The sequence below is a fragment of the Piliocolobus tephrosceles genome, chromosome 5, assembly GCF_002776525.5.
Source record: "Piliocolobus tephrosceles isolate RC106 chromosome 5, ASM277652v3, whole genome shotgun sequence".
Classification (NCBI taxonomy): Eukaryota; Metazoa; Chordata; class Mammalia; order Primates; family Cercopithecidae; genus Piliocolobus; species Piliocolobus tephrosceles.
Window position 1 is genome coordinate 124582126 of NC_045438.1, and position 13447 is coordinate 124595572.

Here is a 13447-nt window from a genome sequence, read left to right on the forward strand (position 1 = left end):
AAAAAAAAAAAAAAAAAAAAAAAAAAAAACAATTGGCAGTACCTCACATCATAGGGATAAGGTAGTCCTACCCTGTCCCCAGAGAAACAGACAGAGCCCTAAGGAGAGAGGTGGCTTTTCTACTTAGGGTCAGTGGCTCTCCCCAAGCTACTCCAGAATGGGTGTCCCCAGCCCTGTGCTTCCATGCCCCACAGAGATGACACACATATTCCTTCCCAACCCTCACCCACCCCACCCATCCCCCACATCCCCGCCAGCCCTAACCAGAGGGCAGGAAGATGGGTTTGGGTGGTATTTTTCTAGGCACTGCTCCATGACTTGAGAGTGGCTTCATGTCTGTCCACAATCCCCTAATTCCCGCCCTCATGTTTGTCCAGTCTCTCTCTCTTCCTCTCCTAGCCCCCCATCCCCTCTGCCTTGGCCCCCTTCCTCGCTCCGCACCCTCCTTTCCTGGTCTCTGGGTCTGTGGGGGTGGCAGGGCTAGTGGTCAGAAGATCTGCCAGGCATGGCAAGGCTGGTGGCCAGTGGCTGCAATTGTGTACAAAGGGGACTGGCAGTGGAAGAAAACTGGAGGGAAGTGGTGAGGGTCTCAGGCCAGACTGGGGAAGGCTGGTTCCTCTCCCCACCCGCACTGGGGCCCTGCCGGCTAGGCGGACGGCAACAGCCAGTGCTGTTATTGTTGGAGAGAAGTCCATCTGGCATCCATCCTGCTGGGCCCCTAGCCAGCACCCACACCCCTCTGTAGCCACCTCCCAAGCAGAGGAGGTTGCTGGGTGCCAGGGCCCCCTGCTGGACAGCTTGGGGAGCCCCAACTCACACAGGCCTTGCCTGGAGTTTTTCTAGCCAGGCCTTGCCAGCTCTCTTCAGTCTCTGCCTGGTCTTCTGGCCTCACTCCCTCCCTGAGCTCCCTCAGGTCCCTGTCGAAGGGGTGGGGTGGGAAGGGCTGGTCCTGCTGCACCCCTACTCTCCACCTTATCCACCACCCTATATGGGACGGTGGCTTGCCCCAGATTCCCTCCCCTACTTGGCAGGCCCCAAGCATGACTTACCACCTCACACACAGTCCTCTCTCTCCCCAGGCCTGTGTCCTCTCAGCTGTCACCAACAAGTCATCTGTGTTTGCTGAAAGTGTTTGTTTGGCCTGGGGGTTGGTAACCAGCACATATCTCATGACTGTCTATGTTCTCAGTTGTGTTTGTGACTATATCTCCATGGCCTTGTGACAGGGCTGGGACTAGGGAGAGGCCAGTGAGGCACTTGCCAGGGCTGTAAAATGTAAGGGGGAGCCAAAAACCTCATTAATCAAGATAAATTTTAGGCCAGGAGCAGTGGCTCATGCCTGAAATCTCAGCACTTTGGGAGGCCCAGGTGGATCACTTGAGCCCAGGAATTCAAGACCAGCCTGGGCAACATAGACCCCATCTCTACAAAAAAGTTAAAATAAATTAGCCAGGCATGGTGGCTCGAGCCTGTGGTTCCAGCTACTCCAGAGGCTGAGGCGGGAGGTTCACTAGAGCCCAGGAGGTCGACGCTGCAGTGAGCCATCATCCTGCCATTGCACTCCAGCCTAGGCAACAGAGCAAGACCTTGTCAAAAAAAAAAAAAAAAAAAAAAAAAAAGATAAATTTTAGTGTAACCAAAATAATTTTTTTTTTCCTTTGAGACAGAGTCTCACTTTGTCACCCAGGCTGGAGTGCAGTGGTGTGATCTCAGCTCACTGCAACCTCCACCTCCTGGGTTCAAGATATTCTCCTGCCTCAGCCTCCTGAGTAGCTGGAATTACAGGCGTGTGCCACCATGCCCAGCTAATTTTTTTTTTTCTTTTTTTAAGTAGAGACAGGGTTTCACCACATTGGTCAGGCTGGTCTTGAGCTCCTGACCTCGTGATCCGCCTGCCTCAGCCTCCCAAAGCACTGGGATTACAGGCATGAGCCACCGCGCCTGGCCCTTACCAAAATAAGTTTTAATGCAATGTCTACAAATCAAGATTCCATGATACCAAGTGCAGTGGCTCACACTGTCATCCCAGCACTTTGGGAGGCCAAGGTAGAAGAATCACTTGAGCTTAAGAGTTCAAGACCAGCCTGGGCATAGTAGGGAGACTCTATCTCTTAAAAAAAAAAAAAATTAGCCAAGCATGTTGACACATGCCTGTGGTCCTGGCACTTTGGGAGGCTGAGGTGGGAGGATGTCTGGAGGATGACTTGAGTCCATGAGGTCGAGGCTGCAGTAAGCTGTGGTCACACCACTGCCCTCCAGCCTGAACAACAGAGCAAGACTCGGTTTTTGTTTCTGTTTTGTTTTTAAAGACTCCATGATGAATAAAACATCAAACATTTTTAAGTAAAGACAGGTGTGTTCACAGGGTGGGTACTGGCTCGGGGTTCAAGAAGACTTAATTCTTTGTTCAGCTAGGTCTGGGCTGGTCTTCTAGCCTAATTTTCCACACCTCTTCCCTCTACCCTATGTTCCTGGGGCATCTGTAAGTGGTTGGGGAGTTTGGGGCGGCAGTCATCTAATAACGGCCTTTGAAGTCCCAGAAAAGTGGCCCCGCATCCAGAAACCAAAGATTCTGACTCCCCTGAGACGCTGTAGCCCAGCAGGTTCCCCTACTGGCCCCCTGTCCCGCCAGGCAGCGTGGGAACAGCGCAGACCTCGCCCCCACCCCCAGGTCCCCCGGCCCCGCCCAGCGCACCTGCTGAGACTGTGGAGCGGGCATCCGGACTTGGCGGGGGACGGAAATTCCCAGGCCTGCGGGCCCCTAGTTCTCTCCCTCCTCATCTCCGGGCTGGGGCCATAGCCACGGCTGGAGAGCGCAGCCCGCGCCGGGCCTGACCGGTGCGGACCGCCGGGCGGAAGAGAGGCTGCAACAGGCGACCCCAGCGCCCGCCCAGAGCTCCGCAGCCGGCTCTGTCCAGTCCTCACGGCTAGGGGGCGGGGAAAGCAGAGCCGACTCAGTGGGAGGGGCCCGTCGGGCCCGGGACTGGCGGCTGGCGCCTTTGGCCACCCGAGGCTTCGGAAAGGGACGGGGTTACGGGCCCAGGGGCTGGGACTCCCTTCTCTCTACCCCTCCCCCAGGTCGCCTCCCTGAGACCTGGGAGCACGTGCACTGGCTTTGAAGACTCCCGAAGGAAGCCGATGGGGTGGTGGGGAAGGACGGCGTGCGGCTGGCCGAAAGCTCCTCAGGGCTGGGACTGGGGCACACAGCTCAGGGCTCACTTCTTCCCCAACCAAGCTTTCTGACAGGTGTGGAGAGGAGACTGGAATCCCGACAGGGTCCTGTACTCCTCACTATCCTCTGAACCTAGATAGAGCCCAACATTCACCCAGAGAGAGAGGATTATTGCCTGGAAACAATAAGCAAATTATCCGGAGGCTGGGATGCAAATGTGTCTTTTTTTTTTTTTTTTTTTTTTAAGACGGAGTTTCGCTCTCGTTGTCCAGGTTGGAGTGCAATGGCGCAATCTGGGCTCACTGCAATCTCCGCCTCCCAGATTCAAGCGATTCTCCTGCCTCAGCCTCTGGAGGAGCTGGGATTACAGGCATACTGTCACTACGCCCAGCTAATTTTGTATTTTTAGTAGAGACGGGGTTTCTCCATGGTGGTCAGGCAGGTCTCGAACTCCCAACCTCAGGTGATCCGCCTGCCTCGGCCTCCCAAAGTGCTGGGATTACAGGCATGAGCCACTGTGCCCAGCTCAGACTGTACTTTCCGTGTTTCCTTAAGCATGTTGATTGACTCTTCTGGGTCTAACTCTTATTTGACCTCTCAGGGGCCTCCCACTAGGGAGAAGGAAATGATGAAGTCAGTTCTTAAGGCCAGTCACCCACCCCCAGTCTCTTCAAGGGTGGGATGACCCTCAAGGGGATGGATTTCTGCACTGCCTCCCTGAGTGGCCTCCCACCCAGTCTCTTAGCAAGTGTATCACCCCTCTTTCTCACCACCACTAGCTGAAGAAGTCTTCAGACTCACTAGAGGACATTTTCTTCCTTACTGTTCGCTAGCCAGGCAAACTTCCTCCTAGACTCAAGCCATTTCTGGGTCACAGTGTGACATACTGACCGGAACTAAGCAGGGAGAAACAACTTCCAGGCTGTGAGGACTGAAACCACAATGGAATAGGTAGCAAAATAAACCCTTGTACAATTGTCCCTCTCTCCTCTCCCCCACCCCCACCAGCTGCCAGGCCAGGTTAAACTGTTCTGCAGGGCAACAGTCTGGGTGATTAGACTTTCAAAGGCATGGAAATAATTCAAATCAAATATTTATTGAGCACTTGCTGAGTGCTGGGCTGTGCAGGCAGGTCTGCCTCCATAGGGAACTCAGATATTATTTTAAGGTAGGTCCTGAGTCTGGAAGACAGTCTGGATTCAAATCTTTCCTCTCTGCTAAATTGTCATTTGTCCCTCAGTTAAGCATTGGGAACCTTGATGTTCTCATTTGCAGGGATGGCAGGGGTGGGTGGGTGTTAGTTCCCCTCCCACCTGAGGCCAGAGGTGATTAGGAGTGGTCTTTGGGAGGAACTGCTGGAGGACAGAGGGGCAATGATCAATTCGTGCTAGATGCAAGGCATTCTTCCAGAAAGACATTTCTGTTGGGAGTGGAGAGGCATATCTGTGGCAGATCCATCTCATGCACAACCTTCACTATATCTTCTGTCCACTGGGCAGGCTTCGGTCAGTGCTGGTGCCAGGATTATCCTCCTCCAGAAGAAAGCATTTTGTGGATTCAGCTGCTGCCAGGACTCGTGGCCTCACTTCTGGGGGCCTAACCTCTCCCTCCTTTCCAGGCGGTCCACTCTTGAGGCCTCCCCAGCGTCTGGCGAGTGTTGCTGGCTGAGAATGAACAGCAGACAGCCCAGCAAAGCGTCTCGCATGTCCTGGGAGCCCAGGCGGCGGGCCAATCGGCGCAGCAGGGGCAGGAGGTACTGGCGGGCCAGGCGGGCGACAGGCAGCAGCAGACGGGACAGCAGCAATCGAAGCAGCAGTGGGAACAGTGGCGCGGGCATGGCAGAGCCAGTGAGTCAGTGCCTGGGAAGACAACACAGACTTTAGGCTTGCATATCCTGCTTGCTTCCACCTCACCTGGCAAGGACATGGGGTGGGCAGGTGTTCCCCCTCCCTTCAGTTTACACCTTCCTGCTCCTGACCTCAATTTGCAGGTCATTTTTGCTTTCATGAAGCCCTTTCTCTTGGCAAGGCAGCTAAGGCAGGAAGATTCTCACCATAGCACAGACAGGGAGACTGCACCAAGGAAAGAGTAAACCAAGAGCTACAGTTTGCCATTCCCAGCTCCAGGCATTCCTACTGCTCCCTGGCCCCTCCCTTCCTCTAGTACCCCCTCCTCTTGCAGCACAGCCTCCATGCCCCTGGAATTCCCTAACCCTTCTCCCTCAGTCTAGCAGGAGTTCTTCTCCAGGGAATTCTAATTTTTCTTTTGGGGGTCCTGATCCACCCTGACCTGCTGACACTTCCTGACCTCCCAGTCCCCTATCCCCACCAATCCATGGCAGCTCTCACCAGGCAGAACTGCTGCTCAGAATCAGTCTCTGGCTGGATTTGCCTGGAGTGGAGATAGCCCCAGTGGATTCAACACGGGGGTAGCCCCGCCCTGCTCTGCCCCACCAATTACAGCCTGCCTGGGTTGGGGAACAAGGAAGAAACAGCTGTGTTCTAGCACCTGGTATTTTGAGGGGAGCGGGCAGCTGGGCTGGCCCCCACTTCCAGTCTAGGGGGAGGAGAGGGCAGGGAACATATACAGGATTTCCCTCGGAGTTGGAACCCAGACTGCACTTTTTTTTTTTTTTTTTGGGATGGGGGTTTGCTCTTTTTGCCCAGGCTAGAGTGCAATGGCGGGATCTCAGCTCACTGCAACCTCTGCCTCCTGGGTTCAAGCGATTCTCCTACCTCAGCCTCCCAAGTAGCTGGGATTATAGGAGTGTGCCATCATGCCAGGCTAATTTTTTTGTACTTTTAGTAGAGACGGGGGTTTCACCATGTTGGTCAGGCTGGTCTCGAACACCTGAGCTCAAGTGATCCACCCACCTCGATCTCTCAAAGTGCTGGGATTATAGGCCTGAGCCACCGCACCCAGCCCAGCCTGCACTTTCTAATTGTGTTTCCTTAAGAATGTTGACTCTTGGCCGGGCGCGGTGGCTCAAGCCTGTAATCCCAGCACTTTGGGAGGCTGAGACGGGCGGATCACGAGGTCAGGAGATCGAGACCATCCTGGCTAATACGGTGAAACCCCATCTCTAATAGAAAATACAAAAAACTAGCCGGGCGACGAGGCGGGCGCCTGTAGTCCCAGCTACTCCGGAGGCTGAGACAGGAGAATGGCGAGAACCCGGGAGGCGGAGCTTGCAGTGAGCTGAGATCCTGCCACTGCACTCCAGCCTGGGCGGCAGAGCAAGACTCTGTCTCAAAAAAAAAAAAAGAATGTTGACTCTTTTGTGCTCCAGTCCTCTCCGCTGTAGCCTCAGTAAGTGGGAGTAACTGGAAGGAGTAACTGGAACAGGACAATATATGAGACCCGCTTGCCTAAACTTCAGAAGCAGTAAGTCTATGGCTCCCACACACACCTGAACACCAGGCATGCTCAGAGTGACCGGGACAGGGAGACTAGGACCCAAGCCATCCTCCCATTTCAGTCTCCCCAGTAGCTGGAACTACAGGTGCATGCATGCCCAGTCAATTTTTTTTTTTTTTGTAGAGACAAGTTCTCACTATGTTGCTCAGGGCTGGTGTTGAACTCCTGGCCTCAGTTGATCTTCCTGCCTCAGCTTCCCAAATGGATGAGACTACAGGCATAAGCCACCAAGCCCAAATTCTAGTTTTGCGTAAGTGTATTTTTTTATATTAAGGCTAATTTGTAAAACCTTTTAAATAAATTCATTCAATTTTAGTCAGTTTGACTAAACAAAATTCTCTTTCTCCCAAAGTTCTATATCCATTCAGGTATTTTTGTTTTATTTTTATTGATAATTGTTTATATTTATGGGATACAAAGTAATACTTCAATACATATATACATTATGGAATAATCAGATCAGAATAATTGGCTTATATATCTCCTCAAATATTTATTATTTTTTCGTGGTGACAGTATTTACTTTTTAAATTTTTTATTTATTTATTTTTTGAGACATGGTCTCACTCTGTCACCCAGGCTGGAGTGCAGTGGCATGATCATGGCTCACTACAGCCTCAGCCTCCTGGGTTCAGCTGATCCTTCCACCTCAGCCTCCCCAGTAGCCACTACAGGTGCATGCCACTACACCCAGCTAATTTTTTTATTTTTAGTAGAGACATGTTTGGTCATGTTGCCCAGGCTGGTCTTGAACTCCTGAGCCCAAGTGATCCTCACGCCTCGGCCTCTCAAAGTGCTGGAATTACAGGCATGATCCACTGTACCCAATAGACAACATTTTAAATCCTCTCTTTTAGCCAGGCATAGTGCTACATGCCTATAGTTTCAGTTACTTGGGAAACTGAGGCAGGAGGATTGCCTAAACCCAGAAGTTCGAATCTAGCCCGGCCAACATAGCAAAACCCTGTCTCTAAAAAGAAATTCTAGACTAGGCACGATGGCTCGCATGGGTAATCCCAGTACTTTGGGAGGAGGAGGTGGCTGGATCACTTGAAGTCAGGAGTTCAAGACCAGCCTGGCTAACATGGCAAAACCCCTTCTCTACTACACACACACACACACACACACACACACACACACACACACCCCTACCTGGACATGGTGGTGTGTGCCTGAAATCCCAGCTATGCAGGAGGCTTAGACACAAAAACCGCTTGAACCTGGGAGGCAGAAGTTGCAGTGAGCAGAGATCACACCACTGCACTCTAGCCTGGTCAACAGACTGAGACTTCATGTCAAAAAAAAAAAGTGTTTTTTAGTTGTCTTGAAATATATAATATATTGTATTAACTATAGTCACCTTGATGTGTAGTAGAACACTAGAACTTATTTCTCCTATCTATATTGCTCTCACTGAGCAATGCCTTCCCTTTCCTCATGCACCTCCCATTTCCTTCTTTCATTCTGAAACAACCTTAAATAACCTCCAAACTAGACAAAATTAGTATCTTCCTTTACCCCCCAAAATTCTTATGCCTTGTAAGTTTCTTAACCAAAAGTATGCGTTACTTTTGTATTTTGCATACAAAGTTTCCCTTATAATTTCTAGTTTTAACTACACATACTTAAAATTCCTAACCCTTAGTAATCTTAATTTCTAGTGAAAACTAGGAAGCAGTCACAAACTGTTACAGCACCGTTCTGCAGATTGACAAATCTATAAATACATCATTTTGTTGTTTCTAAGAGTATGTACTTTCTCATAGTATAATTTCATTTATTTGGACAGGGTCTTGCTGTACTGCCCAGTGGAGCTATGATAGCTCACTGCAACCTCAAACTCCTGGGCCCCAGTGATCCTCCCACCTTGACCTCATGAGTAACTAGTACTCTTGGGTCTGGAATTGGTGGGTTCTTGATCTCACTGACTTAAAGAACAAAGCCATGGACTCTCCTGGTGAGTGTTACAGTTCTTAAAGATGGTGTGTCCCAAGTTTGTTCTTTCAGACGTTCAGATGTGTTTGGAGCTTCTTCGTTCTGATGGATTCCTGGTCTCACCAGAAGTGAAGCTGCAGACCTTCGTGGTGAGAGTTGTGGCTCTTAAAGATAGCACGTCTGAAGCTGTTCATTCTTTCCGGCGAGTACGTGGTCTCGTTGGCTTTAAGAATGAAGCTGCAAACCTTGATGTGTTACAGCTCATAAACGCAGTATGAACCCAAAAAGTGATCAACATTTGCTGCAAAGAGCACACATCAACAGGAGCCCAACCAGATTGCCGCTGGCTAACTCCGGCAACCTGCTTTTATTCCCTTACCTGGCCCCACCCACATCCTTCTGATTGGTCCACTTTACAGAGAGCTGATTGGTTCACTTTACAGAGAGCTGATTGGTCTGTTTTGACAGAGCGCTGATTGGTGCATTTACAAACCTTGAGCTAGACACAGAGTACTGATTGGTGTATTTACAAACCCTGAGGTAGACACAGAGTGCTGATTGGTGCGTTTACAATCTTTGAGCTAGACACAGAGGGCTAGATGGAAAAGTTCTCCAAGTCCCCACTAGGTTAGCTAGATACAGAGTGCTGATTGGTGCACACACCATCCTCTGGTTAGATATAAAAGTTCTCCAAGTCCCCATCCACTTCAGGAGTCCAGCTGGCTTCACCCAGTGGTGATCCTGCCCTAGGGTTGCAGGTGCAGCTGCCTGCTAGTCCCGAGCCGCGCCTGCACTCTTCAGCCCTTGGGCTGTGGAGGGGACCACGTACCACGGAGCAGGGGCCGGCGCCCGTCAGGGAGGCTCAGGCCGCGCGGGAATCCACCGCAGGGGGAGGAGCTCAGACATGGCGGGCTGCAGGTCCCGAGCCCTGCCCCACGGGGAGGCAGTTAAGGCCCTACGAGAATTTCAGTGCGGCGCCAGCGGGCGGGCACTGCTGGGGGACCCGGCTCTACCTCGCAGTTGCTGGCCCGGGTGCTCAGCCCCTCACTGCCCTGGGCCGGCGGTGCTGGCAGGCCGCTCCGTGTGCCGGGCTCGCCTAGCCCGCGCCCGCCGGAACTCACACCGGCCCGCGAGCGCAGTCCGGGTTCCCGCCGGCGCCTCTCCCTCCACACCTCCCCGCAAGCAGAGAGAGGAGGCTCCGGCCTCAGCCAGCCCAGAGAGGGGCTCCCACGGTGCCGTGGCGGGCTGAAGGGCTCCTCAAGCGCCACCACAGTGGACACTGAGGCTGGAGGATGAGGAGGCGCTGAGAGTGAGGGCTGCTAGCACATTGTCATCTCTCAGTACTACGCGGTCTTGCTCTGTCGCCCAGGCTGGAGTGCAGTGACGTGATTATAGCTTACTGGAGCCTCAAACTCCTGGCCTCAAGTGATCTTCCTGCTACGGTTTTCCAAAGTGCTGGGACTGCAGGCCTGAGCCACTGTACCCTGCCCCAGAGTACAATTTTGAAGTGGCAAAGGATGTATTTACTAACAGACCCAGGTATCTCTAGTTCCTTTGTAATAAGAAGACAAAAGTAGGTAAACTTGTGTTCAGCAATTATATGTTTCAGTATTTTATCTTGTTGGGAAATGATCTAGATATGCAATGAATAGCCATCACTTAATTTAATCTAGTATAACTTTAAGAGAGTAAGTTACTGAAGAGATTTGGGAAACAATTTTTAAACAGACATATTATAAAACGTAATTATTGGCCAGGCATGGTGGCTTACCTGTAATTCCAGCATTTTGGGAGGCCAAGGTAGGAAGATCGCTTGAGGCCCGCAGTTGGAGACTACCCTGGGCAACACAGGGAGACTGTCTCTACAAAAATAAAAATAAAACCATCAGCCAGGAGTGGTGGTGCACATCTGTTACTCAGGAGGCTGAGACAGGAGGGTTGCTTCATCCTGAAAGTTCGAGACTGCAGTGAGCTATGATCAAGCCTCTGCACCCCAGCGTGGGTGATAAGAGGAGATCCTGTCTCCAAAATGAAACAAAACAAAACATGATTACTGTTAAAAGGTATATATATCTGCTGGACATGGCAGCTCACGCCTGTAATCCCAGTACTTTGGGAGGCCGAGGTGGGTGGATCACAAGGTCAGGAGATCGAGACCATCCTGGCTAACACGGTGAAACTCTGCCTCTACTAAAAATACAAAAAATTAGCAGAGCATGGTGGCTGGTGCCTGTAGTCCCAGCTGCTCAGGAGGCTGAGGGAGGAGAATGGCATGAACCCAGGAGGGGGAGTTTACAGTGAACCGAGATCACGCCACTGCACTCCAGCCTGGGCGACAGAGCAACACTCCATCTCAAATAAATAAATACAAGATATATATATACACACTTTTTTGTTTTTTTTTTTTTTGGACACAGTCTTGCTCTGTCACCCAGGCTGGAGTGCAATGGCGCAGTCTTGGCTCACTGCAACCTCCACCTCCCAGGTTCAAGTGAGTCTCCTGCCTCAGCCTCCTGAGTAGCTGGGATTACAGGCACCTGCCACCACACCAAGCTAATTTTTGTATTTTTAGTAGAGACGGGGTTTCACCATGTTGGCCAGGGTGGTCTAAATCTCTTGACCCCGTGATCCGCCTGCCTTGGCCTCCCAAAGTGATGGGATTACAGGCGTGCGCCACCTCGGCCTGCCAAAAGGTATATTTTAAAACTTTTATCCTATTTACATATATTTAAGTCACTTGTTCTTAACAATTATGCTTGGGCAACAATTATGCATGAAAATCTTATGAAACATTAGACAAAGCTAGCCATTATCAAGTTATTTCCCTGATAACTGTTTTATAGCACATGAATGTTGAGCAAGTATCATGAAAGCGAAAACCTGCAAGTTAAATACACGGGATTTTGGCCAGGCATGGTGCCTATAATCCCAGCATTTTGGGAGGCTGAGGCCAGTGGATCAATAGCTATCCATGGCTCCGAAAATCAATCTGGGGATTATTTGCCTGTTATCAGGGATCAATCTTCTGGAGGTCCCTGAGTCCCTTAAGAGCAGGAGGCCGGGCACGGTGGCTCACACCTATAATCCCAGCACTTTGGGAGGCTGAGGCAGGAAGATGGCTTGAGCTCAGGAGTTCAAGACCAGCCTGAGCAACATAACCAAACCCTCTCTCTGCCAAAAATACAAAAATTAGCTGGGTGTGGTAGCATACACCTATAGTCCCAACTACTCAGGAGGCTGAGACAGGAGGATCACCTGAGCCCTGTAGGTGGAGGTTGCAGTGAGCTGAGATCATGCCACTGCACTCCTGCCTGGGCGACAGAGTGAGACCCTGTCTCAAAAAAAGAGAGTGAGAGAGAGCAGGAGAGCCTAAAGTTTAGTGACTGAGTGGGAAGAGGGGTTAGTTCATAGGGCCTGTTCCTAGGTGATCTGCCACTGTGTAGAGAGGTACTGTGTCTTCTGAACTTGTGAAAGGGCAGACACAGCATGGGGAGCATAAAGGTGAGTGGGGAGCCCTCTGAAGCAGGCAGAGCTTGACTGCAGAGCCCTGGCAATGGGTGCCTTAAGGAACACCAAAGTGATCCTTGCCACCCATCCTAGGTGCTTCTGCCAAAGTAACTCAACCTATATGTCCCAGGCCTGGAGACCAGTGCTCTCTGTAATTCTTTCAGGGAAAGGGAAGTTAAAACAGGCATCTGGTGTATAAGGGATTTTCTGGGGAAGCTGGAGGAGCTTGGGGAGTTTAAGGAATTTGCTGAGGAAGTGAGGCCAGATTTTGAGGAGGGCAATTTAGGGGGTCTAGAGATCCAAGAGATCTTCTGGAGGGCCAGGGCCAGGGAGTTGGGGGTAAACAGGAGTATAAGAAGGTAGAGAAGGGGATTTATGGTGGATTTGGATTTCAACTTTGTTCTAACTGATTTCTGTGTTCTTGTTTTGTGATCTCATTAAGGGAGTCCCCAAGGTTAACCTTTATACCACTTTTCAATTTGATCTTCCCATGGGAATTAATAAGTTGTTTAGGAGGAGAGCTGTAAATTTTTTTCTTTTCCTTTTTTTTTTTTTTGAGACAAGATCTCACTCTGTCGCCCAAGCTGGCATGCAGTGGTGTGATCAAAGCTCACTGCAGCCTCGACTTCCTGGGCTCCAGCAATCCTCCCAGGCTCAAGCGATCCTCCTACCTCAGCCTCCCAAAGTGCTGGGATTACGGGTGTGAGCCACTGCACTTGATCAGTTTTATTTTTCTCAAATAGTGCCAATTTGTTTATTCCAGAAGTGACTCAAACCAATAAGCTTTTTCATTTAAAGCCTCAGAGGAAATGTTCCAGGCTTAGAAGGCACAGTGGCTCATGCCTGTAATCCCAGCACTTTGGGAGGCCGAGGTGGGCAGATCACCTGAGGTCGGGAGTTCGAGACCAGCCTGACCAACGTGGAGAAACCTCGTCTCTACTAAAAATACAAAATTAGCTGGGCGTGGTGGTGCATGCCTGTAATCCCAGGTACTCGGGGGGCTGAGGCAGGAGAATCGCTTGAACCCGGGAGGTGGAGGTTACAGTAAGCCGAGATCGTGCCATTGCACTCCAGCCTGCGCAACAAGAGTGAAACTCCTTAAAAAAAAAAAAATCTGCCGGGCGCGGTGGCTCAAGCCTGTAATCCCAGCACTTTGGGAGGCCGAGACGGGCGGATCACGAGGTCAGGAGATCGAGACCATCCTGGCTAACACGGTGAAACCCCGTCTCTACTAAAAAATACAAAAAACTAGCCGGGCGAGGTGGCGGGCGTCTATAGTCCCAGCTACTCGGGAGGCTGAGGCAGGAGAATGGCGTAAACCCGGGAGGCGGAGCTTGCAGTGAGCTGAGATCCGGCCACGGCACTCCAGCCCGGGCGACAGAGCGAGACTCCGTCTCAAAAAAAAAAAAAAAAAAA

The 13447-nt window shown here is 51.1% G+C and overlaps 2 protein-coding genes across 6 annotated transcripts in view; both read right to left on the reverse strand.

Annotated features, from left to right (window-relative positions):
- SLC29A1 (solute carrier family 29 member 1 (Augustine blood group)) overlaps window positions 1–2973 on the reverse strand; it is a 15039-nt gene extending 12066 nt beyond the window's left edge. For 3 of the 5 annotated variants that reach the window (XM_023212926.2, XM_023212917.2, XM_023212922.2), the window contains exon 1: window positions 2696–2927. Coding sequence is in view for 3 of the 5 variants with exons in the window: in XM_023212917.2 (XP_023068685.1) it covers window positions 2696–2719 (24 nt within the window). In the remaining 2 variants the exon portion in view is untranslated. Of the gene's footprint in view, window positions 1–817; window positions 918–2695 lie in introns of all 5 variants that reach the window. The other 2 variants (XM_023212928.1, XM_023212918.2) reach the window with 2 other exon arrangements.
- A 1274-nt stretch (window positions 2974–4247) lies between these two features.
- Window positions 4248–5563, reverse strand: MYMX (myomixer, myoblast fusion factor). The gene is made up of 2 exons (XM_023212911.2): window positions 5521–5563; window positions 4248–5031 (listed from the first exon to the last, which is right to left on the reverse strand). The coding sequence occupies exon 2, from the start codon at window positions 5007–5009 to the stop codon at window positions 4755–4757; it is 255 nt and encodes an 84-aa protein (XP_023068679.1). The 5' UTR covers window positions 5010–5031; window positions 5521–5563; the 3' UTR covers window positions 4248–4754.
- Between the last annotated feature and the right edge of the window lie 7884 nt (window positions 5564–13447).